This window comes from Halichoerus grypus, chromosome 13 (genome assembly GCF_964656455.1).
Source record: "Halichoerus grypus chromosome 13, mHalGry1.hap1.1, whole genome shotgun sequence".
NCBI classification, from domain to species: Eukaryota; Metazoa; Chordata; class Mammalia; order Carnivora; family Phocidae; genus Halichoerus; species Halichoerus grypus.
In genome coordinates, this window is record NC_135724.1 from 5,661,146 (window position 1) to 5,687,158 (window position 26,013).

At 41.4% G+C, this 26,013-nt stretch overlaps 2 protein-coding genes across 9 annotated transcripts in view; one reads left to right on the forward strand and one right to left on the reverse strand.

Annotated features, from left to right (window-relative positions):
• LOC144379875 (uncharacterized) overlaps positions 1-20,895 on the reverse strand; it is a 34,979-nt gene extending 14,084 nt beyond the window's left edge. The window contains exons 1-3 of the mRNA XM_078060483.1: positions 20,890-20,895; positions 20,827-20,846; positions 20,196-20,770 (exon numbers count right to left, since the gene is read on the reverse strand). Coding sequence (XP_077916609.1) covers positions 20,196-20,770; positions 20,827-20,846; positions 20,890-20,895 — 601 coding nt within the window. The remainder of the gene's footprint in view (positions 1-20,195; positions 20,771-20,826; positions 20,847-20,889) is intronic.
• The window catches only part of NETO1 (neuropilin and tolloid like 1), a 107,161-nt gene continuing 101,726 nt past the window's right edge, over positions 20,579-26,013 (forward strand). For 5 of the 8 annotated variants that reach the window (XR_004920618.2, XM_036102750.2, XM_036102751.2 and 2 more), the window contains exons 1-3: positions 20,594-20,921; positions 22,911-22,964; positions 23,198-23,335. Coding sequence is in view for 7 of the 8 variants with exons in the window: in XM_036102750.2 (XP_035958643.1) it covers positions 20,894-20,921; positions 22,911-22,964; positions 23,198-23,335 (220 nt within the window). In the remaining variant the exon portion in view is untranslated. Of the gene's footprint in view, positions 20,922-22,910; positions 22,965-23,197; positions 23,336-26,013 lie in introns of all 8 variants that reach the window. The other 3 variants (XM_078060175.1, XM_036102761.2, XM_036102759.2) reach the window with 3 other exon arrangements.

Here is a 26,013-nt window from a genome sequence, read left to right on the forward strand (position 1 = left end):
GCTATCCACCATTGATGACCTCCACCAGTTGACTCAACTCTCTTCTTTTGACTGCAAGCGAATGCGGCGGATCAGACACACCCTCTCAGCCTCCTGTTCGTAAGAGAAAAGAGAGCCTTTTTTCTCACAAAAAGTGAGATATCTGAGAGTGGGATAAGGTGATTCCCCCAAAAGATTTCATGGATGCTGACAGATGCCAAATACCCACTATACTGAAGAAACACAGAACAGTGCATTAAAAAACAAAGGAATGAATGAATATCTCTGCGTTTATAACCTAGAGGGCAACTAGATCAGTTGGGAGCTGGAAGAGAGAACATTCAGGTTAGAGATTACCAAGAAAAAAAATGTAGTTCCCCTAGAACACTTGCTAGGTTAAACTTTTTTAAAAACAATTTTATTATGAAGGGGACATTACATAGGAAAAAAAAGTCTAAAACTCCAGTGAAAAGCAAAATTTCTAAGTGAAAGAAATAGAATCATGTTCCGCCTTTTGACTTTGAACACTGTTTACATGATCATGTTGTTATATACACTGAATATTCATTTTTTATTTAAGTAAATATACTACAAATCTCATGAAAGGATGAGGCGGGGGGGGGGCGGAGGGGGTAGTGTGCTGTGAACAATAGATAAATCTTTAACTGTCATAACAGGAAGTAAACAGGCCACTCTGAGAACTCAGGATACGGTGGTCTAATAACTTCACAGATATGGGTGTTAGCATCCAAATAAAAATCTGCAGGATGAAAGACCTATTGCCTTGGAGGGAAAGAAAGAGGAAAGGAGGAGGAAGTAGTTGTTTTTCATTAAAAGTTTTTCACAAGGGGCACCTGGGTGGCACAGTGGGCTAAGCATCTGCTTTGGGCTCAGGTCATGATGGGGGTCCTGGGAGGGAGCCCCGCTGGAGCCCCGCATAAGATTCCCTGCTCAGCGGGAAGCCTGCTCCTCCCTCTCCCTCTGCCCCTCCCCCCCACCGTGCTCTCTCTTTCTCTCACTCTCAAATAAATAAATAAATAAAATCTTAAAAAAAAAAAAAGTCTTTCACGATTATGTTATTTCTGTCTATGCTCATGTTATTTGGCAAAATTAATTTTGTAAAGAGAAACTCAAGGCATCTCTGTTGGTCCAATGCCAGCTCCAGAACCATAGACTCTTTCAAGGTAAGAAGTTACTTCAAGTTTGCAATAATTTGTAACTTTTTGTTTTTCCTTAGATGTGCTTGTCTGAACAAAATATAGCCAAGAACTAATTTGGAAACAAAATGGCCATTTTCCTTCTTGCATTCCACTAAAACCAACTTCTTACTAGGGTTGGTATTATCACTGGTCCAAAGTTAGTACAGCCCAAGTTTTGATGTAATGGATCAACCACTGGGCATCCGAAACTGGATGGGTAAGTGGGGGTGTGAGCCATCATATTCATGCGGTCCACGTGTGGCTGCTTCTCTCGGCTACGAAATGACATATCCAGTCTTATCATTCACCTTCTCACCAGACGCTAGAACTTGTCTTTAGGTAACAGTGACAGAAAAAGAAAACAAAAAAGATCACAAGTAGTTTATCTGTTCATCTGTCTACAATTTAAATGTATCTTCAAATGAACAAAACCAGCAAGCTTGAATGAGAAAGTAGGAATGTATTATGTCAGGAAAAGAAGCCTACAGCTTGTGAGTGGATATAAAAGAAAGGAGAGAGAGAAGGAGTGTCTTGCAGCTTGCTGCCATCCCACCTGTTTCTGGTAAGCACGCATCTGTGAATACCGCAGCCTGTCTTAGTCCTGCCTGGTGGGTCCCCATTCCTTCTCCACCTGCTCCGCATCTGCGGGCACCTGGTTCCTCTCCCACCAAGTCTCTACCACACACAACTTGTGGCAAGTGCTTTATGCACAGTGATATCTTTGCTATTTGATAATCCTTGAAACTGACTTAGCAAAAGGGAGTGGATGAAGGATGATGGACTCCTGGTGTTACTAGCTGCAAATTATACATTCAGTGCTTTGTTTTTCTGATACCTAACCCTTTTTATTATAAGCGTCATGGGGTGCTTCTAACGGGACCAATATTCTTGAAATGGTTTTTCATCACAGATGCTGAATTTTAATACAAACAAATCTAAACACAATTTTAAAAGCTGTATAATCAAAATCTAAATTTCAGTGTATGTTAGAGAAAATTATTGTGCATTTTTTTGAAAACTAAAATGACAAACTATAATGGTATCGATTATTCACTTACTGGAAATTCTGGAGGTAATTTCAACAGCCAAGTGCTATCATCAAATAACCTCTTTCAATCTTTTCAAATCACCATCTTCAGTAAATTGGCATTAGTCTTAAGCTTGTCCCCTCATGGTCAAAGTGGCTATGTGACCATCTCTTTGTACATCCCCAGGAAATATCCTTGTAAAGATTTATATGAGAATGCTTACAATTGCTGTAAGTTTGCCTCCAGGCTGATATAATAGTTTAAAAAATAATAGATTATATTATCTTATTTCTCAATATTGGGTCCTATAAAACAAAGTATCAATAGCCAACTAAGACATAGAGATGATATTTTATCTCTTTTTAATATTTTTAAAGATTTTATTTATTTATTTGACAGAGAGAAAGAGCACAAGCAGGGGGAGCAGCAGAGGGAGAGGGAGAAGGAGAAGCAGGCTCATGCTGAGCAGGGAGCCAGATGTGGGATTTGATCCCAGGACCCTGAGATCATGACCTGAGCCAAAGATAGACACTTAACCAACTGAGCCACCCAAGCACCCCATGTTTTATCTCTTTAAATAAATAAACAATAGAAATTCTTTCTCATATACAGAATATTTTGGTTAGTTCAATTTTCCAAACTTAGGTCTTCTTCCTAAAATATTTCTAAATGGCAATTCTAGTAATTTCTTATCATGTCAATACTCTGTTCATTAACTTAACCATTCATTAGTTCATTAATACACATTAATATTTACTCAATTGAACAAATAATATCATAGTGGAGAGACAACATGATCTAATGTTTCAATGTATGGATTTTGCAGGAAAACTGCCTATGCTTGAATCCACTCTTGGTATATAATTCAAACTCCGGGCACCTGAGTGACTCAGTAGTTTAAGCGTCTGCCTTCGGCTTGGGTCATGATCTCCCGGTCCTGGAATCGAGCCCTGCATCTGGCTCCCTGATCAGCAGGGATCCTGCTTCTCTCTCTCTTTCCCTCTGCCCTTCCCCCCATTCATTCTCTCTCTCTCTTTCAAATAAATAAATAAATAAATAAATAAATAAATAAATAAATAAAATCTTTTATAACTCAATCTCACTGTGCCCTAGTTTTTCTATTTGGAAAAAATGAATAAAATGCATATACTTTATGAGGTTATCCTTTTTATTTGAGTTATCATATGTAAATTGCTTAGGAGAATGCATGGCTCTCAATAATGACTAAATAATCATCGTTATTTAGTTAAATGCAAATAAACAATTATATAGTATTGAAGGAAAAGATATACTGTTTTCATAATTGCCATATTTAATTGTTTCCATATGATGGAAAAGCCATCAAAAGCAAAAATAGACCAGTGGGAGTACATCAAACTGGAAAGCTTCTATACAGCGAAGGAAACAGTCAACAGCGTGAAAAGGCAAATCTATGAAATAGAAAATATTTGCAACCATATATCACATAAGGGGTTAATATTTGAAATACATAAGGAACTCCTACACTCAACAGCAAATGAACAAATAAACAACAACAGCAAAACCTACAACCAAATAATCTGATTAAAATGGGCAAAAAACTTAAATAGACATTTCTCCAAGACATACAAATATCAAACATACGCTATCAAACAAACAAACAAAGCAAAAATAGAAAATAAGAAGCATGGTAAGGATGGGGAGAAACTGAAACTTTCATACATTGTGGGTGGGAATAAGAAATGGTGCCACCCTTATGGAAAACAGGATGGAGGAAAAATAAAGAATTGAACTACTATATGATCCAACCATCTAACTTCTGGATATTTATCCAAAAGCACTGAGATCCAAGATCTTGAAGAAATACTTGCACCCCCATGTTCATTGCAACATTATTCACAATAGTGAAAACGACCTACATGTCCATCGATGGATAACTTGATAAAGAAAATGCGATATATACACACAATGGAACGTTAGTCAGCCTTAAAAAAAGGAGTATACCTTACTGTACGTGCTAACATAGTGAACTTTGGGGACATTATGCTAGATGAAATCAACCACAGAGGGACAAATACTGCATAATTTCATTGACATTAGGTTCCTAAAATAGTCACTGTCCCAGAAGCAGAGAGGATAATTGTGGATGTCAGGGGCTGGGGGAGGGGAGATGGGGAGGAGCTGTTCAGCAGGCATTGAGTATCAGTCATGCAAGATGAAAAAGTTCTTGAGATCTGCCCTGCAACAATGTGCATATAAATAACAATATTGTGCCATTCACTTAAAATTTTGTTAAAGGGTAGATTTCATGTTATGTGTTTTTACCACAATTTATAAAAAAAAATCAGTTCAATCAATTCAAACCCCAAAAACCTGGGTTTGTTTTGGGTGCATATCCCACACAATCCAACAACCAGCTGAAGACCTGTATTGTCCGTTTGCTGCGTCTACTCCTGGTGGGACACCACCTCAAGAGCCTGGGTTCTCAGCTGCTGTCCCTGCTGTCCTACCTGACCAGAGCAGGATTTCGACAGACAAAATTGCTTTAAATTGTATTGTATCAATTTGGACTCCTTTCCTGTACAAATGACAATAAATCAATGTAAACTGACTTTTGCCAGACTAGACTTACTGACTCATAAAACTGAAAAACCCAGGAGTAGTACTTTAGACACAATTTAATCCAGAAGCTCAAATTATTCGGAGTAATTTCTGTTCTGCTATTTTTTTTTTAATTTTTTTTTTGCTATTGGCTTTTTTTCTGAGGTTCCTCTTTATTCCGAATAGGCTCATGTCTTCCTCTCTGGCAACTGTCCCACCCTGAAAGCTTGCATTGCTTCTTTGCTAGTGCATCTATATTATCCTATATAATACAGATAGTATATTGGTATAAAATTACCATTCCTGAGTAAACTCAATAATATTCAACAGACAGCATAGCCGTATTCGTAAAGCCCTAAGGTAAACATTCATTTGGCTTCTGTTATATGGAGATACCTGGACCAATGGACTCTACCTGAATATTTGACAGAAAGACTGTCATTATATCTCATTGTCTTGATCACATGTTCATTCCTGACCAGTCACTCTGGCCATAGAATTGTCTGCATTATTTGGCTGACCCTAAATCATCCTGTAACTCTAGAGGCAGGAGTGGAATTATATATTTTTATATTTCATATTGTTTAAGCAAAGCCCAGACTTGTTAGATTTTAATAATCCCTTTGAAAACTGTGTTCCATCTTTCATTTCTAGTCTCCAAATTCTGCTTTCAGTGATGGGCTTTTATTTTGCATTCAGTATTCCAGAAGAGCAGATTTTCTTTTCAAGCACCTCTATCCATATGTATGTAGTTACGAATCCTGAGTTGTGTGCCTAAAATAAAAGAATATGAGTCAAAGGTATATACTAAGAATAAATCATAAAAAATCCTTATTGCTAAGGGTAACAAGAACAATGTGTTCCATCTTTAAATTAATTTATAGATTGTCTAAGGAAAGGCAAATCTGTCATTTCAAAAAGATGGATAGTATGGTACTTGAAAGTCAATTCTCGATAGATAAAAATAAGGTATTAAATTCTGACATGAATATTTATTTTCTTTCTTTCTTTCTATCTATCTATCTATCTATCTATCTATCTATCTATCTATCATCTGTCTATCTATTATCTATCTATCATCTCTCTATCATCTATCATCATCATCTATTTCCCTATCTGTTTAGTCAATCTATTTTCATTTATTGAATGGTTTTTTCCTATTTTGGAGGGTCGAAATTATAACTCAGTCTTTTTAAGGGTAATATATACTCCTGGCATCACTGCCTAATTCAGTTAGCCTAGGTTTTGCAAAACATACCCTTTGGCTGTGTAAGAAGTGTTACTCCAGCTCAGCACACCACCTCTTCATGAATCAATCTGACCTTCTTCTCTCACTGCCTTGCAAATCTACTGTCTGTTTATTCAATACAGAATCTTCTTGCAAAGGAAAATAAAAACGCAAAAAGAGACTTTATACAAGAGCTTTGCTCTTCCCTTGAGGACTTCGTCATTTGAAAAAAAAAAATAATTCGGGAGAAATTCCAAAAACAAACAAAAAGATTAATTGTTGTGACCACAAATGTGCACAAATAACGTATTTGACATTAATTTGACTATCACCCTGAATTCTCACGAATCGTCTTTAATATGTGGTAGGCTCCTATAGCTGCTACATCTATTTCAGATATTTTTCCCTTTTTCAGTTTTGAGAAAAATTTTTGTATTGAGTGTAAGATTTCAGGTGGAATCTCCTTGGTAGTTATATGCATGTCATGAGAAATGCTTCAGTCAAATTTGGAAATAAATTTGTTTTCCAGAGCAAAGGGAGACAGCCGGGTGTCAATCTAGCAGACTACGTACTCGGTGAACAAAAATATGACTAGCTCTATTTTCTTATTTCTGAACTCAGTCTAACCCTCAAACTCTAACATTTGCTCAAATATAGGAAAACAGTTATTTTCCCTACTGAAGATAACATGTTCGCTTATGATTTAAAACTCCTTTCCTCCCTTCCCCTCGTTGATTCTAGACCAATGACGAGGTTCAAGGATCAGCACGTCCCAACTGGGGAGATCCCATTACTGTTTGAGAGGAACAGAACTAGTAGCAGGAACTGGTGACAGGCTGGGGACAAAATATAAATATCAATAAGGCAATTTTGATATGGGGGCACTTTCCCATGACTCAGAATTTAATGATCTGACAAGGACACCTGAAGCAGGTACTGATAACAAACTACTGGAATGTTCCCTTGAAGCCTTCAGAAAACAAAGGCTTACAATGAATCACCTGGAGATGCTGCTTTCAAGGGTATGTAGCACCTTCAAGATCCACTCCGAGATTCTGCTGATCATCTCTTTTGTCTCAGAATAGATAGGACTTCCCCAGTTAAGCCACCCTGAGAACTTAACCTAGTAATTAGTCTAGAATCAATGAAGGGGATGAGGTCAGACCTTGAGAAAGTAATGATCAGCCTCATGGCATTTGCCTGGGGATAGGGAATTACACAGTTTTGAGACAAGGGGAGGCTTCTCTAGCAGGTGTAGACGAGACACTTGTGCTGGCCCCGGAGGCATTAGGGGTATCTGAATATTCACAGTTCTCAGGCACAGCCACTACCACCTCACAGGTCTCAGGTCCCACGTCCTCCCCGTCACAGCCTGACTTTAATATAGACACAGTCGTGATTGGCAAATGCCAGGGCACCCTGTTCTATTTTTTCTATGCCAACTTTCCATAGACAAAAGCCTTAGCAATCGTGATGGTATAGCATGCTGGGGGCATCAAGATTCCAATTATCCCCATCAATGGAGTATTTGTTACTATATTTTGCCAGTGAATGATTCAAATACAGAATCCCATCCTAAGGATCTGCATCCTAGGAACGCTTTGGGTACCAAATCAATTGTTTTCTTTGCCTTCCCCTCGGAGAAAACCAAAACCAAACCAAACCAACACAAACCAAAAACAACCTCTGGGATAAGAATCTGTATATGAAGTGGTTATTTCAGAGTTTCTTCTAGGAAGTATTATTAGGGTATTGGGCACCGAGGCTAGGAAGGGGACCAGCCGTGTATGTGTGTGTCATCCAACAAGCCACTGCTGGGGACAGCTCCTTCTTAATCCTGTTGGGAAGTCTGGATCAGGGTCAAGCATGTGCGTGGGGATTGCACTAGAGGGTGGGTGAGGCACACCAGCTCCTAACAGTCATTGTTGGAAGGTCGCTTGCAGTTTTCCCTGCCGAGAGTTACTCAAGAGTGCCCCCCGCTCCCACCACAGAGAGCCTGTAGAAAACCCTTGGCAGGTGGAAGAGTAAGCCAGTGTGAATTGACAGGGTAAGGCCCAAGAGGACTGCAGGCTTATTCTTTTAATTTACCAGTTTTGTTTTTTGCATAGGATGTATTTATTTTTAATAAGTGCTTACTAGGAGTTTAAAATATGTTTATTTTTGTTGAATTTAAATTTCTGCTTATGATCTTATATCCATGTGTTCTCAATTTTTGCTAATTTTAGATATATTTAATCAGTTTCTGAGAGGAATGCATTAAGAATTTTAAACTACAGTTATTATTTAATATAATTCTCTCACTATTTTTTCATTTATCCTGTTTTAGATAAAATGTTAATCTGAGGCTAAATTTTAGCTGCATATATGTTCAGGAATGTTCTTTCTGCTTGCCATATTTTTTTTTTCTACAAATATATGACAACATTTTTTCCTTCATGATGGTTATTTGCTTTGATTCTATTTGGTTAATATTAAAATTGTCATCTGGGTATACATGTTTGGCTGGGATGCCTTTTGCTAATCATTTATTCTATGTCCGTAGACTATGTTAAATATTTCCCTTACAGATATCTTGTTGATGGATTTAATTTTAGTTGTTAACATTTGATATTGAATCAGAAACACTCCTTTCATTGATATAGTTAACCTTTACATGTTCATAGCAAATTAAATTATAATTTAAATAATTATTGTAGATCTATTATAATTACAGTTTTCTTTTGCTTTCTTGCTTTATTTATTTAGTAATTTATCTGTTTTTACTTGCATCTTCCATTGGATGGGTTGAACATTTCTTTTTTTTTTAAGATTTTACTTATTTGTCAGAGAGAGAGAGAAAGCATGAACAGGGAAAGGGAGAAAGTGACTCCGCGCTGAGCAAGAAGCCCCATGCAGGGCTCCATCTCCCAGGACCCAGGGATCATGACCTGAGCCGAAGGCAAACACTTAACAGACTGAGCCACCCAGGTGTCCTGGGTGGGTTGAATATTTCTTAACTGACATGAACATTTTACATTGTTCTACTCATATAGCGACTGCCTTTAATTCATTTATATAGCATAATGCTTGTGTTCCCTACTAATGGCTTGTGATAGTCAATATCTGTATTTTTTATCCAAACCAGACAGGAAACTTAGAACACACTCATCCTCTCTGTTCTTGCCACCCTCCCCCATACACAATATATGTCAATTGCTCATTTAGAGAACAATAAATTGTCCTAAGACTTTCCTCACCTTTACTTCCATATTGCAATATATTCTCCTGTCGTTATTCTTGTTGCTATAACACATCTAAGCATTCTTCAAAATCGGGTGTGCTGAAAATATCTTTCTTTTCCCTCTTGAATTTAAGCAATAGTTTATATGCAGTGTTTTTCTTTAACACTGACAATACAGCTTTATTGACTTTTTGTGCTCAGAAGATCTCTGTGAATATAATTCTACATTTCAGAAGATCGCTATGAATATAATTCTACTTTTCTGAGGTGATCTATGTTCGTTTCCATTGGGCTATGTTTGTTATTGTTTTCTTTCTCCTTCCTCATAATCTTTCAGAATTTTCTCTTGCTTTTGATTTTATTAAATGTTATTATTGGGATTCAAGTTGTTTATTTTTTCTCCAAAATATGCTGCTCAGTACTCATATGTGTTTTTGGCTTGAGATCTGATAAGATTCTTTAATTATGTTATTATTAACTTAACTTAATAGTTCTCATATTTTGTCATTTTTAACCTTTCTGTCATTCTGAGACGTATGCATAACCTTATATGTCTAGCCTCCATATCTATTAACATTTTCTTGATGCCTTCTGGGAAAGTACTTCAACTTTGACCATTTCAATACATTCATTAATTTTTTAACATTTCAACAATGAGCATTCTCATACCCAATATTTCCAATGTCTCCTCCTGTGTCAGTTATCTATTGCTATAAAATAAACCAACTCAAAACCTAGTGGCCTAAAACAATAATCAATTTATTAACTCAGGATTTTGTGGTTAGCAGTTCGTACTGTGTTCAGCTGGGTGGCTTTTTAGCTGGTCTTATCTGAAGTCATTCATTCAACAGTAGTCATTAGTGGCTCACCTAGTGTTGGATCATCTAAGATTATCTCACACAGATGTCTTGTAGACGGTGATGACACTTGGCTGGGAGTTTGTTGTTCTAGGAGCCTTCACTGGGAGGGTTCATCTATGTTCCAGATAGTATCATCCTTCAAGAGGCTGTCAGTTTTCTCCAATGATGATGGAAGACTTCTCATCATCAGGAAGTTGAGTCCAATTAGTAAGCACTTGCTAAGTCTCTGTTTATATCATGTTTGCTAATGTCTCATTGGCCAAAGTAAGTCACCAGATTTAGGTGGTGGAGAAGTGAACTCCAGCATCTTTATGGGGAGAGCATCAATGTCATATTGTGAAGACTATGCAGAGAGGGAAGTAGGAATTATTGTAGCCATGTATGAGAACGCTTTACGACACCTTTGTAACTTCTTAAAATTTTCAATAACCTTTCTTTATGGTGAGAATTTTTTCTTATGCTTGTATAGGTATTACACCTTGTCTTCCTTTCAGAGTGTTACTCTCTTGGGACTAGCCGCTGTCTCAGTATGATGCTTATATAAAGGAAAAACAAAAATCCGAGTCCTAGTTTGTTCTTCTCCACCTAAGTTTAGGGGATGGGAGTTTGGAGTGTGTCTCAGGATAAGAAAGCTCTGACGTTTTCATCTTGATTTCCCCATCCTTTGCCCACCTCATAATAACGCTGTCCCAGGTACTACTCTTGTCCCAGGGCATCCAAAGTCTTTAGTAATTGCTTGACCCAAGAAGGACTGGATGTGTTTTAAAAGAAAGGATGCTGGTAACTGCACTATTTCAATAGCTTCCCACTACAGTCCCACTCCTGGTCTCTCTAGATATTGATTGCTGTCAGCCTCACACTCACCCTGATGCGTTCTAGCCCGAGGATGTCAATGGGGTGGGCACAGCAGATTATATTTTTCAAAGATGGCTTCCATCATATCTCCCATCCCACATGCTCTTCTGCAATGCTACCATGTCATTCCCCTGCTGAGAGGTGCATTCTAATTCTCTAACTCCTGGAAACTGGGTGGACCCCGTAACTGCTTTGACCAATAGAAGATGACAGAAATGATAATGCGCCACATGAGGTGAACACTTTCCCTGGCCCTGCAGTTTGCATTCCCTGTTGAGTCAGAAAGCACTGTGAGAAGTGCAGGTGATCTTGAGAGTACCACAGTGTGAGAAGCCCCAGCCATGTGGAAACACCAGAGGAGGAGACATCATCAAGGAGAGGGAGAGAGAAGAAGAGCGTCAAGGCATCAGAATTGCTAGTAAGGGAGTCTTCTGGAAGTTGAGCTTCAATTCTGGCCACTTCAGCTGATACCAACTGCATGGAGCAGAACCAAGCCATGCTTCCACATTCTTCCTGACGGTTTTGTTTTCAAACAAAGCCTTGGAGCAGTTTGTTACACAGAACAGAATTAGTGCCTAGAAGAGAAGGTGCTGCTGTGAGAAAAGACTGAAACAAATGGCACGGTCTTTGGGACTGAGCAGAAGTCAGAGGCCTCGGGCCCCTGAGGAAACTCTTTGTCGGAGCTGAAAAGACAATGTGTAAATTGTTGCCAGAGACAGGAGAAAAGTTGGTGGGTGCTGTGTCGTGATAGAAAGTGTAACACGACTGTCACCTGCGTTAATGTAGAAAATAGAAAATATACCTAAGGACGGAATGAATTTGGCCCAGGGGCTTACTGAGAAGACACCGACAGGTTTCTTCCAGCTGTGTGCAGTAGGACACAACTAGACAAGGAACAGCTACAGGGGGGACTGTTCATCTTTCAAGCAGAATTCAGAGGAAATAGGAAGCAGAACTTGCTACGTTCAAAAAACAAAGCTTTTTGTCATTCTCAGCCTTTCCAGATAGCAAAATACTCTCAAATTGAAGAAATGGCTTAAAAAAAAAAAAAAGAAAAAGAAAAAGTCAGATCTGGGGCCCGGCCAGTAAAACAGGGCTTGAGAGGAAGTTCAAATCAAAGTTGAAGTTATAAGAACCTTGGTTAAAAATTCAGAGCGAAGAAAAGGTCTCAAGAATCTTATGTGTATCTTGCAGCTCCTCTCAACTAGACCAATAGGGCAACGGATGCTCCTGAAAGCATTGTTCCACAGTGCCCAACTCTTAGCCCAATGCTGAGAGAAATCTCTCAAAGAGATTAATGAATGTCATTTGTATCTGATGGAGGGGAGCACCTCTAATAAGATCTATAGGAAACCCACAACATTTTTAATAAAAGTATACTGACAGAAGCTTCCAGAGCAATGCAAGGGTATATTTACGGCATTAATACAAACTCTCAGGCATGCCTGGGTCGCTCAGTCAGTTAAGCAACCCATTTTTTATTTCAGCTGAGGTTGTGATCCCAGGGTCCTGGGATCAAGCCCCTTGTCAGCTCCACGCTCAGAGGGGAGTCTGCTTGGGGGTTCTCTCTTTCTCCCTCTGCCCTTCCCCTTGTTCTTTCTCTCCTGTCTCAAGTAAATAAATAATTTAAAAAACCCATACAAACTCTTCTTCAGCAACTCCCTACTCATAGCCCCTAGCCTGTTGTGTCTCTGCCGCAAGCCCCAGTTTTCTCAACTCAGGACACCAGGACCTTCGATTTCTTGAAGAGCATCTCACAGTATTTGTATTGGTTCCTGAGCATGGCTGTGATATATGCCAACCTCTCTCAGCTTAGACTGAATCAGCATTGTTACATTAAACCATAAAACCACGTATGTCTTAATGATAGAACTATATTCTAGGGATTGATAGAGACATAAATACAGATATAATACAGACAGAGATACAGAATAAGTATGGGTATAGATGTTATCCAGGTACTTAGGTTTTTATGAAATTGCTTCCATCTACAAGACACAAAAATAGGTAGTTTTCACCACTGTGTTAATAAAAGTAGCAATATTTATTTACACATGCCTGTCAGTGTACCCAGTGCTTTATATGTAAATCAATTTCATCATTAAATAACTCTGTATGTTACTATTCCTGTCTTACAGGTGAGAGAAATAGGCGAAGAGAGTTTAAGTAATTTTTATGTATTTACTAATTGACAGATCTGGCATTCTAACAAGAAATTCCTGACTCCAATCTTCTTAACTTGTACACGTTACATTTAAACACTGTAAAAGCCTTATTAAGGAATTGTCCTTTCTTCTAACAGGCGATGCTATTTAGCTTGGTTATATGTAATGTGTCCCTACCTGCTTTCTCCTTATGTTGCATGCATGTGTCTATATGAATGAGTATGTAGTTATTTATTCTAGTAAGACTTTACGACAGCACAATGATCTCTGCCATTCCCCACTTATACCTTCTATGTATCAGGGCCTTTCTGTTTCCTATGCTTTTTTTTTTCTACAATGCACCTTCTGTTTTCTTTAAATGCTCTTTGAATTCTTTTTTTTTTAATACTAACCCTCATGGACACTTAAGCTCAGCAGTGGCTACTCTGGAGGCAAACACAGCCCGGCCGGAAGTGAGGGGAACAATGGCAGAAAACATTAAGGTTTTCCTCTGAGCTCAAGGGAAACATTCAAGTTGAACAGCAAGGTTTGTTTTTGTTTCTGCTGTGAGTTGGAAGATCTGGATTCCAACAGTTACTATGTTACAAATAAAGTAACACTGTGGAAATTACTGCACTTCCTTTGGCCTCATTTTCTTCATTCTTAAAATGATAAAATGGGGGAAGATCAAGTATTGCTAACTCACAGGCATATAGAGGTGAGGCAAATAAGCCTTAACAATTCTATCTTGTGTCCCCAACAGTCAAAACTGCTGTCGTGACGGTATTGGCTGAGATGTAAAACTATGTTGGTGAAAATGGTACAGAAGTGTGGATATTTCCCACATTGTGTGTCAGAGTAGTGGAGGATGGGAGAGATTGTAGTGAGTGACCAATCATTTGTTTGAATTAAAAGGGCTGCTGACTTTGGGAATGTTAGTTAACTGTGGTCCAATCAGGATTTTTCAGTGAAGCAAAGATTATTAAGAATTGGACTTAATAAAACACATACCTCAAAAGCATCAGCTAATAACCTTTGACCAAAAGAACTCCTGTTGTGCTTATTAATTATGAATTAAAATGATTTTAACTTAGTCCTCTCAGATGTTAACTCAGATGTTACTCAGTTCTCATACATACCCTGACCTTGTGGGACGGGTTCCTGTAATACCAAATATGCCATCCAGCTTGCAGTCTCTAAGCAAAACCTGAAAATAAACATCTTTTCAAGAAAAGATTCAAATTTGTATCCTATGCCTATATACCAGTTCTTGCTGGTCTGTCTCATCCCTTCCCTGTCTGTTTGCCTGACAAAGGTGCACTCTGTGCAAAGGACTATGTTAAGAGAGCTTTCAGAGTGCCCCTCAGGAGGTTCGTGCTTTATATCATTTCCAACCACCTCTTCTTTCCTTCTACTCGGTTAGAGAGCATCCTTTTAGAAGGAACTGCAATTGTGACAGGAGGGTGTACTGTGCACAGCCACTCATAACCGCAATAAATCCTTTATTTCCAAGAGACATATATTGAAAAATTAACTATGTATGTCAATTAGAAAACGATGTTGAAGACTACTGTTTAAAATGATACGTTTACTAAAAAGCACTGATGGCATTTTCCCTTGATGCTTTAAAATCATCATAACTGTAACTGCTTGGCAAAAATTTTGCTGCAGGGTCACTCCCTTCTGAAATTGTATTTTTTTTTTTTTTTTTTTTTGCACCTCAGTCTGCCTTAAAACTGGGGGAAAGAGCTATTTTATATTTCTCTTCTGGTCTTGCAAAAGGAAATGAAAACATTTGGGATGTTTCCTGATAAGTATTGAGTATTAAAGAGAATGGACAGCCAAGGAAAGAATAGATACATGACTTTGTTATTAAAAATATTTAAAAAAAAACAGTATTTTCATTCATTTCCATACACCACAGCTTGTTCACTCTTTAGAATTATTTCATGAGTCAGACGTAAGTCCTGTCCTAGCCCAACATTTAGTGTTATTTTCAACAAGTACATCCTGGCTTTTGCTATTTTCTAAATCATCTACTGAACACTCAATAAATCATAATAATAATATGATATATCCTAAATACACAAAGGAAGAAAATTTAGATGATGCTGTTAACTTATATAATTAGGACAAAAATTATATCTGAGGCAGAAGCGATAGTCACATATGGGATTAAACTTTATTCTTGTATGGTTTTAACCATCGCAACTTTAAGTGAAACTTTGTGTTTCTTAATGTACATTTTGTCATGAAATGTATACATTTGTTTTTCAGCTTAATTTATACTTACCAAATGTGGTAAATTCCTTTTTCAACTAGTGATTGTTTTCTCCCCAAAATCACAGTGAGTGGACGCTGTGGTCTAAGTCAGTAGAGAGGTGGATCCTTTAGAGAGATCAGTGCACCTTCCTATGTCAGGATGTATCTTATAGATGTTCCTTTTGTTTATGCTGATTTACAGAAGACTAGTTATTAAATAGGCTGGTGACTATTTAAAAAAATCCTGGGGCACCTGGGTGGCTCAGTCGTTAAGCGTCTGCCTTCGGCTCAGGTCATGATCCCAGGGTCCTGGGATCGAGCCCCACATCGGACTCCCTGCTCCGCAGGAAGCCTGCTTCTCCTTCTCCCACTCCCCCTGCTTGTGTTCCCTCTCTCGCGCTCTCTCTCTGTCAAATAAATAAATAAAATCTTAAAAAAAAAATCCTGATGTTATCTTTATAAGCCACTGTCAACTAAATATCAGTCAGAAGTATAGTAAAGTTTTTCTAAATTTCCTCATAGACTGGTGGATCCTGGAGTTATTTTTATTCACCTCACATTTCCCCAAACAGAGATAATAATACATTGTTCCTGGAGCACAATTATCATTGGATATGAAACATCGTGGACAATGACCACATGTCTGTAAGTACTGATGAAAACTGGTTGAATAATGTGCTCTAATAATTCTTGCCCACAAGAGGCTAATATTCCTGTGATATTTAACAATACCATGTATTCATACTTCTAAGAACACCAAGTTTTATTTCTCTAGTCACGTTCATAAGGTATCCTGCCTGGTTTAAATGTAAGATTTCAATGATTTTAACTATCCTCTGTGTTATGAAGATTTTCTACTCTGTCATGATATATTTACAGGTTGTTGAAGGGAAACGGCTTCCCATGTTGGTTCAAACCAGTTTCACGTTATGAGAATTGCAGATAATTTTTAAAGACGTTCTGATATTTGGCAGCAAATTATTTATTAATAAATATTTTGGATAAACTAATACCATGATGTGTAGATTGGTGAGTTAATAAAATGGAAAAACAACTTTATGTAACTACGTAAGTAAATGAAAATAATTATTTAAAATAAATTTATTTAACATAGAGTATCAGAAGCACTATTTTATTTGTTGCTTTTGTAACAGCACCTGTTACAGCAACAGAAAAACAACTTTGAGGATGCCAATACTGCAGATGAATTAATGAAAGAGTCCTAGAGGATCTGGAGCTTTATAATTTTTTATACAGAGCTATGAGCGTGCAGAAATATACTACTTGCTTTTGAATCAGAAGAGCAAGTGTCCTAGCTACACCAATTCTTTTAAGGGTTTTGGGAACCTTTCTTACCATTCATCATTATAAGGTACGATGTAAGGAAACTAATGTTATCTTTTTTTAAATATTTTATTCACTTATTTGACAGAGAGAGAGAGAGACAAAGAACGCACAAGCAGGGGGAGGAGCAAAGGGAGAGGGAAAAGCAGGCTCTCCGCTGAGCAGGGAGCCCGAGGTGGGGCTCAATCCCAGAACCCTGGGATCAGGACCTGAGCCCAAGGCAGCTGCTTAACCAACTGAGCCACCCAGGCACCCCGTGGAAACCAATGTTACCTTAATTGGGTTCCAGGGGTTTGCATTCTGCATTATCTTCTGCAAGTAGTATCTACTTTGATGCTAATTTTGAAGAACTGTGACAGGCACCCTCTTCCGGGACAGCATATTAAACTTACAAAAGCTATCAGTTTATAACCACTCCCTTTCAAAACAATCATGTCTTGAAATCTGACCATATGTATGCATAACCTTCCTTGGAGAAGCTGAACTTTTCCCGTATGTTGGTTTTTCTCAGAAAGAAAAATCTTGTGGGTTCCCATTAGGGAGGTAGCTTTTCTCAGCAAGTGGCGGTTCTGAACTCAAAAGTGAGAAGGCAATTTGCCAAGAAAGCAGAATGTGGTGGGTAGTTTAAAGTATTTCTGCATGCTTGTGTAGGAAAATGAATAGAATTTTCAAGGAAAAGTTGCAGCCACAGCCCAGGAGGATTAGGGCAAAAGTGCAAAGCCACATCATCCATCAGCCTCAGTGTCTGGGTGAGTGAGCGGAGGACCTGGTCCAGGACATGCACACTCCTGCCCTCAGCACTGAGGTCTGAGCAGAAATGCCACCTCTCAGCCCCAGATACTGCCCAGGAGAGCACTGGGGTTCATAAGTCAAAGAGGCCCCTACGTCTGAGAATTTGAATTCCAACACAGACATATGGAGCCGCTAGGTTATGGTGGAGGAGTGCAGAAATGAATAAAAAGTTTGTATCACCCTTTTTTTTTTCTTCTGGGATTTCCTTCCTGCATTTCCTATAAGAACGACTTTTGCAGCAAAATTTAGGTGGCCACTTCCTTGGCCCGGTAACACAATCTGCATGCTGGGAAACTGACCTGGGCAAAGAGGAGGAAACATGTTAGACATACTTGAGTGGGTAGATTTAGCAAAGTCCAAGTTTGTATTCTCTTATCTTCAAATGGCAACTGAGAAATGTAGTAGTTTCCCTTAAGATATTTTTTAACGTTGTTACTGTTGAATGGTTTTATCATTTTCCTAAAGAAGACATATTTTTTTTCTGGATGTAAAACATAATTACCATCTAGTTTTAAAAGTTTCAACATCCCACTATCAACATTTGGTGTTGACCATTTTTCAAGGACCCTTCCTCCCCCTTTGGGGACCTGCATCTTTGTCATCTATTCACACATCTACTAGCCACTCTAAAGGTCTGCTAACCACCCTCTGGTCCCTCGTGCTTCTTTGCAGTTGGGGCATTTCTTCCTCGACTCCACTCCCATCCACCCCCAACCCCGCTGGCACAAGAATCACTCGTGGGTCCCACGACTCCCGCGGGACTTTCTGCCTACTTCTCCTCTCGACCCTTTTACAAGTACAAACGCGGCCAGATACACACCGGTTTTCTGGGGCGCTCCTCCTGGCTTTCCATCCATCCACTCATCCCTTGATCTTTCCTTGAGCTCTTAGCTCCTCTCTCCGGCTCCCAGTTCGGGTGGAGTTGGTTCTCTGCCGGTGCGCAGTCCCTGTCTGTCCCTCTAGCTCTTCCTTGCGTCCTGCCCCATCTACCCGCCGTTCGTTAAATGGATGGAAAGACACACACACACACACACTCTCTCTCTCTCTCTCTCTCTCTCTCTCTCTCTCTCCCTTCTACCTGGTCACTTTTACCCACGTCGAGGACTTGCAGCTACCTGGAATCCAGGAACCGAAAGCTCAGTGGAAGGAGTCTTGGAGGTTGTGTCTGGACTCGGGGATCCCCCACCCCGGCCTTGGGGGTCGCGTCAGTGTCCCTCTTGCCGCATGACGGGCAGGAGCCCTCCACCCTTCGCGGCCGGGTGCCAGGGGAAGGCGGGCAGCGCGCGGGCACCGCACCCGCACGCACGCCCCCACGTGGGCGGCCCCGCGCCGCAGCAGCAGGTGCCGCGAGGTGGAGGCCAGGCCGGGAGCCCGGCTGCGGCCGCGGCCCCGCGCGAACCCTCTCTCGTCCCCTCTCACGGCCCTCTCCTCTCTCCTCGGCCTTCGGAGGTGATCCCAGGCTTCGCGACACCTCTCCTCTCCGCTGTCTGCCTCCTGAGTCCTCCCTACCCCCGAATAATCACCGCCATCGTCCCCAACCCGAGCCCCAGGCCGCGCTCGGGAGCGGGGGGCGGGCCTGGGGTCCAGGACCACGGAGGCGGCGGCCGGGGTCGCGGGCCTCGGGGTAGCCGCGAGGTCCGGCCGGCGGCGGCGGTGGCGCGGGCAGTCCGCAGCGGCCGCGGAGGGCGGGACGGGGCCGGAGGGGAGGTGCTGCTGCAGCGGCCGGAGGGACTCCCCCCTTCCCCCCCTCCCCCCCACTCCCGCGCGCTCCGGCCCTCCGCGGGGCCGCCCGCTCTTTATCGTTCCTTCCTGTTCATTTATTCGCGTCTTACAAGCTGGGGCTTTTCCGGGCTGTTTCCCCAGCAACTCTTTTTTTTTTTTGTCCCCCTCCCCTCCTGAGTTTAACGCGCTGCGCCCGCGCGTGTCTGTGCGTGTAGAGGTGGGGTAGGAGGTGTTCTCTGTTTGCCTTGGGGGTTTTAAATATCTTGGGGAAGATGAAGGAGTCTTCGCAGAAGCAGTTTGGTGGGGGCGACCTAAGCATCAGGCCAGGCGATTAACTGCGAAACTTTTACGGCTGCCTTAGCCTCCCGCACGCCCCTGCCTGGTCTCCCAGCCTGAGGGCGCAGTAAATGGCAAAGCCTCCCCCCACCCCCCCGCCCCACCAGCCCCGATAGGAGAGAGAACACGCTTCCTCTAGACAGATGCAATACAAGGGGTGGGAGACAGATCGACCGCAATCTGTAACCCGTGAAAAGTGAAAACTGAACCCCAAAGGGAAATTGCACGCGATGGCCCCTCCCCCTTGCTCGCCTTTCATCGGGCATCGGGAGCCAGCTCCGGATTTGCCTGCTCCCTTCGGGCCCCCTCAGCCCGGGCTGGCCGAGTGACGGATCCCAGCCCGGTCCTCACCCCCTCCCCCTTCCCTCCCCCCCAGGATCCGAGCGGGTGTGATGTCCTTGCAGCCGCCGCCGCCGCCCCATTCCGCCGCTCACCAGCCCCGGGGGTGCCGGCCGCGCCGCGCTGCCCAATTTCGCCCGGGCTCCGGGCTTCCTGGAGGGTCGCGCAGCCCACGGCTATGACTCAGGCGCCCACTTGGTAACTCTGCCATCTTCCTGCTCCTTCCCCCTCCCTCCCTTCCCCGCCCCCTTGGCCACCCCCGTTCCCCTCCGCCACCCTCACGCCCTCCTCCCAGACGCCCACCCACCCGCTCGTCTTTCCGCAAGATCGCAGAGGTGGCGCGGAGCCCGGCGAGCTGATGACGGACCCCTTCCTCCTGTCTTCAATGCCTCAGCGGAAGATCCCCAAGGGCTGGAGAGAGGAGGGCTGCTGCTGGACATCCTCCCGGAGAGGTTGCTCCGACCTGCTGCTCGTGGTGTATGAAACTGGGGACTGAGCGAGCCCCAGCCGCCGCCGCCGCCCGCCCGCCCCGTCGCGGCCGTCGGTCTGGACTGGCCCCCGCCTCGCCGCGCCCTCCTCCGGCCCCGGCCCCGATCCGGGCGCCCCGGGGCTCGCCCCGCGCCGCCGCCGCCCGCGCGCCTGCTGCCCGCGCGTCCTCCTGACAGCTGCGGCGGCGGCGGTGATGCGAAGGAGGAGGGTGCTGCCGCCCGCGGTGCTGATGGTGGCGATCGGCGGCCGGGTGTGATGCGAGCGTCATGGTGGGGATGCTGGCCTCGCGGCGGTGAGAGAGCGAGCGAGAGCGAGCCAGGCGCGGCGGACGCCAGGATTCGGATCTTGCTGCTGTGTGGGCTCGGATCGCTCTCTCTCCCCTCTCTGCCCCCCCTTCATTTGGTTCTTGGTTTGCACCTTTAAAACCCCCCGACTCCGTCCTCCCCCACCGCTGGAAGTCTTCCCGTCTCTAAATGGAATTAGTGGAGATCGGAGCCTCTGGTGTAACGAACAGACATGATCTATGGACGCAGTTTGTTTCACAGTGAGTACCTTTCCCGCCGCGCGGGTCCACTCGCGGTCCCTCCTCCCTCCTTCCCTCCTCCCTCGTGGCCGAACGCGCAGGGAAAAGCCTCGCCGCCGCGCTCCAGCCGGACCCCGCAGTCCCCGCGAGTCCGGGCACCTGTAAACTTTCTGCGTTGCAGCAGAATCGATCGAGGCGTGGGGGCGGCGCCGGGTCAGTGATCGCTGGGTCTCAGAACCTGCGGGGGACAGTCCTGGGGGCGGAGGCGAGCACGTGCGGGAGCCGCTGGGAGTGGGCTCGGGTGCGGGCGCAGGTGGAAAGGGGGAGAGCGCGGGGCTGACAGTTTGCGGGATGCAGGGAATAGTCCTCTTTCGGGGGCTTTCGGAGCTCCGCCGGCCCATATTTTCACTCCAGGAGGGAGGGAGTTTAGGGCGCACCTGAACGCCACGCTTGCGGGGAGGGCGAGTGCCAAGCTCAACTCCTGAGTGCTGCGTTATATAGGTGTGCGGTGGCGCGTGCGGTTGAGAGGAAGATGGCTTCAGAAGTCGTCAAGTAAAAGGCAGTGTAAGAAAAGGTGTGGTGGAAATGTCACATTAAAAAGCTAGGATTCCAGTGTTAATCCTGTGCCACGCAGTTAAAAGACCGGCTTTGTGGATGTGTTAGTCATAGTACTTGTTCCATCGTGTGATTCCATCAAAACAGGAAAAGCAGAGTAAAGACAACACCACGCGGACGTCCTGGTATTGATGGCCGTGTACCTGTGTGTTTGTGTGTGTCTAGAATCCTGGCAAGTTAAAATAAGATTTTTTTTTTTTTTTTCTGTTTAAACACAGACGACAACAGCTAATGTTTTCATCTAAAAGCAGATGATCAGGCAGGAGTACAAAGTGATATAACTGATATACTTTCTCAAATGTTAATTTAAGGCCCACATTCTTTTCTTGGAATAATCTGAAAACATAAATTTATGAACTCCTGCCGTGAGCTTCAGTTTAGGAAATCATTGTGAATTATACCTTCCCTTTTCCAAATTAATTTTAAGGGGAAATAGAATTATACATCTAATGGAAGTTAGAGATTTTAGGGAATTGGGCAACAAAATAAATAACAAAGATAAATTAGAAGAGGAAAAACCAGTACTTATGAAGACTAGATTGTTTTATTACTCTTCTAGTTTCAGGTTTTATATAAAAAAAAATCAAGATACGAAAGTAAAGCAGAAGTTCCGGTTGCAATGGTCTTTGCAGATTTACTCTTGTTAGAGATCAGGGTCTTTTTTTGATACTGAAAAATTGGCTCAATGAAATGCTCACAGAAATCGCCTTTCTCAAAGTAAGAATCTATTTCTGCATAACACTAAATATTAAGTCAAAGTTAAGGTTAGAAGAAATTAATTGCATAGCTTAGGAAGTGCTGAGGACAGGGGTTACTTGGTAATATAGTACCTTTTTATAAGAAACGTTTTTGTACTGCTGCTTAATGCCTCCAATTCACATTTATCTGTTTTTCTCCTGTTCCCTTCCCCCAACTGCCATAAGATTTGCCTAAGTATTTGTTTTCTCAACTACAACTACACTGGCAGTGCTTTAGGGTCCGTCACGGAGTCCTTCCTCATTGTTTGCCTTTGCAGCCTTTCGCCTGGCTCACTCTTCCCTCAGAGATGCTAGCAAAGCCTTTCCCTGAGGGCGGTTAGAAACAATACAGGTCCTGAAATCCTACTGTAATGTGACAGGAGTAGATTACAGTATTGCCTCTGAAGTTTTGAGGTACGCATTTGCAGTTCTGGGGTCTCATCTATCCTTAACTTGCATTACTTCCTGAAGGGGTTCCTAAATTTTCCTGATTTGTACATTTTTAACGAGTTTTGGCACGTTCTGAGTTAACTTGGAACGGTTAACAATAATACAATTAATCTGCTTTGATATTATCTTATCTTTATGTCGTTATAGAATGTGATCATTTCAGTGTATATTAATATGATCTCTTTCTAATTTTTCTTTTCTGTTTCAGTTGTAGCAAGTTTAATCATCTTCCATTTGTCTGGGGCAACCAAGAAAGGAACAGGTGTGTTTCTTTGGGAAAATGCAGTGGAAGACCTCTAATTATTTACATTTTCCTATTTTCCCCATATTCTTAATATTCCAGAATATCTGAAAATTTTATAGTGTGTATAATTGATTGATTTTGACTAACACAACATTTCAAAATTAATTTACTAATGGATATTATAAGAATGTCCTCTCTATTTTTAGTCTTTTAGAAAATCGGATGATGGCTCTTGTTTTTATTTTTTACAGAAAAGCAAACCACCTCGGAAACTCAGAAGTCAGTGCAGTGTGGAACTTGGACAAAACATGCAGAGGGAGGTATCTTTACCTCTCCCAACTACCCCAGCAAGTACCCTCCTGACCGAGAGTGCATCTACATTATAGAAGGTAAGGGGGAGAGAGCCCTGGCTGGAGAAAGCTCCAAGCCAAACCTGGCCATCGCTGTGCTTTGGATGGACAGTATGCGTATGGACATTACAAAAATTGGTTTTGGAGACCATGCACAGAAATATCTCTTAATGAATCAAATAACTAAAATTTGGAATCAAGCTAATTATTGCAATTATTAGCAATGGGTTATAAGTAAGTAAATTCAGGCAAATAAAAGCAAATTGGTAACAGTTTATTTTACAGTTGACTTCATTGATTTAGAATTCTTAATTAATGGAATGGATGCAGAGTTGGCATAATATTACCTAATGTATAACAATTTTAGAAACCTAGTATTTTATTGGTTAACAGTTAGTAGAAAAACCTATACATTTGTTATTTTTCTTTAATAATATAAAGTACAAAAATGCATATTAATGTTAAAAATAAATCGATAATCATGTTTCCAAACAATCTGAATGATAGTTGCCTTAATTTGCACTAACAATTGACATTATCATACTTTAATGCCAAAGTCAGGATTCCAAATTATGATGCTTCTTTTCATCATTTTCTTTCCTAACTCAAAAGAAAAAATAGTGCTGAAAAAGAGATTCATTTCCCTTTGAACATTTCCAATTTCCATTACCCTTGTAGACAGCACTCGATTAAGTACAGCTTTCTAAACTGAATGATCATTTCATCTAGTGATGAAGATTTTAATATTATAGATGTTAATACCTAAAAGCCCCAAATCTGCAACCCTTCTCCATCCCCCCACCCACACAGATACAGAGGGATTGAGCCATCTTAATGAAAAAGACAGTATATGCTCAGTATTTATATCTAAATGAGAGGCATGTTCATTTGGTAGATCTGTGAAAGAAAAAGGCTTTCTGTTTAACTACTTTCAAGAATTCCTATTTAGAAATGATTCTTTTTTTATTTTTGTAACTTTTAAGCTAAGGATATTACCTCTTTCCTTTTTGTGCCTGAGGGTGAACTTTTAGCAAAGAGACACTGCACTACAAGAAGGAGGAAAAAAGAATAAGCTCTGATAATAAAAGAATAAAACTAGAAATCTGAGATCTGCAGTCTTATTCCTCATGTGATTGATAGAAAAGGAAATTGAAATATGGAAATTCTGGGTTAAACTTAGTTGTTCTCTTCACCAAGTTAATATTACCTATCTATTATATGTATATGTGTGTGTATGTGTGTGTGTATATACATAAAATGTTCAAAAACTTAACATATATTAAAACATTTAATCATAGGAAGTAGATATTTTTTGTTGTCCTTATTTTATAGACAAGGAAACAGACACAGGGAGTTTAAATGTCTTGCTTAAACTCACGTAATTTGTGTTTTGAAGCAACAGTATTTTAAAACTTTGAATTATTGAAAAGAATAAAATCAATTAGTTCTCTCATTTAAAGGATTATTTCAGAAGCAGATCTTTGCATATTAATTGCACTTTCGTGTTTATTGTTATTTAGAATTCAAAAACATTGCTAGCATTTTATTTTAATATCATGCATATATTTACATTCATTCCTAGTTATGTCAAGGACAAAACTTAGTTGAGAAATCAATAGAACCTCCTGTTACTATTAATCATACTTCTACACTCTTTTTGAAATACTTCATACCAGCCATTGTTTTCATCCATACATTTATTTAACCAATATTTATCGAACAACTGCTAAGAAACAGCCTCTCTTCTAGGTACCGCTTAGAGAGTCTTTAAAAAACAACCATGGTACTTGCCCGTGGAATTTATAATGTGGTCTGGGGAGCATGCCCCGTTCAGTAAACAATCTAAAGGGACCCCCAAATCAGCAGTGTTTGGAGCAGAGAGAAGGAGAGGAGCCTATCAGGAGGAGGAGATGCTTTCGCTCAGTTTTGAAGAACTTCAGGGAGGTAATTCTCTATTCAGAATGGCCTGTGCAGAAGTTTGAGATATGGTGTGGTTGGGACCCATGTGTAGCTTCTGCGTAGTGTGAGGAGAGGAAGAAGTAAGGAGGCTCAAGAGGTCAGCAGTCTCAAATAAAGGAGAACTTGGTATTCCGTCTACTCCAGCCGTGAAAGTTTGAACTTTATAGGATGGACAACGGGGTGCCACTGAAATAATTTAAGTGGAGAAATAATAAGCTGATATTTTGGTGAAGTGACGGAAGGAAAAGAAGTAAGCAGGAACGATTGTGAAGGACCATGTAAGCCATAGTAAAAGCCTGAACTACACAAGTGACATTGGCTGAGGCGTCAAAGGAAGAGATGAGAGGTCTTTAGGAAACTGAGTCATGAGTGCCTGGATGTAGGCAGGAGAGATAGGAAATCCCAAGACGATTCCAAAGTATTTGGCTTGGTGACGTATAGATGGAATTGCCATTCCAGGTAAAGAATATGGGTGGAGAAAGAGGGTTTGAAGGAAAAATAATGAATTACATTTTGGTGTTTATGGAGATGTTGCATACAGAAATTGGATACATGAGTCTTTAGCTCACTGGAGAGCTCTGGGCTGAAAATAGATATTTATAGGTCATAAATATGGATTGTTGTTGAGGCTCCTGGTATGAATAAAATTATCCAGAGAGAATATTTGGAGCACTATTTTATAAATCTTTCAAAAAACACAGATGCCTGGGTCTGTCCCCACAAAGTCTGGTTTAATCGGTCTTTGATGCGGCTGCAGG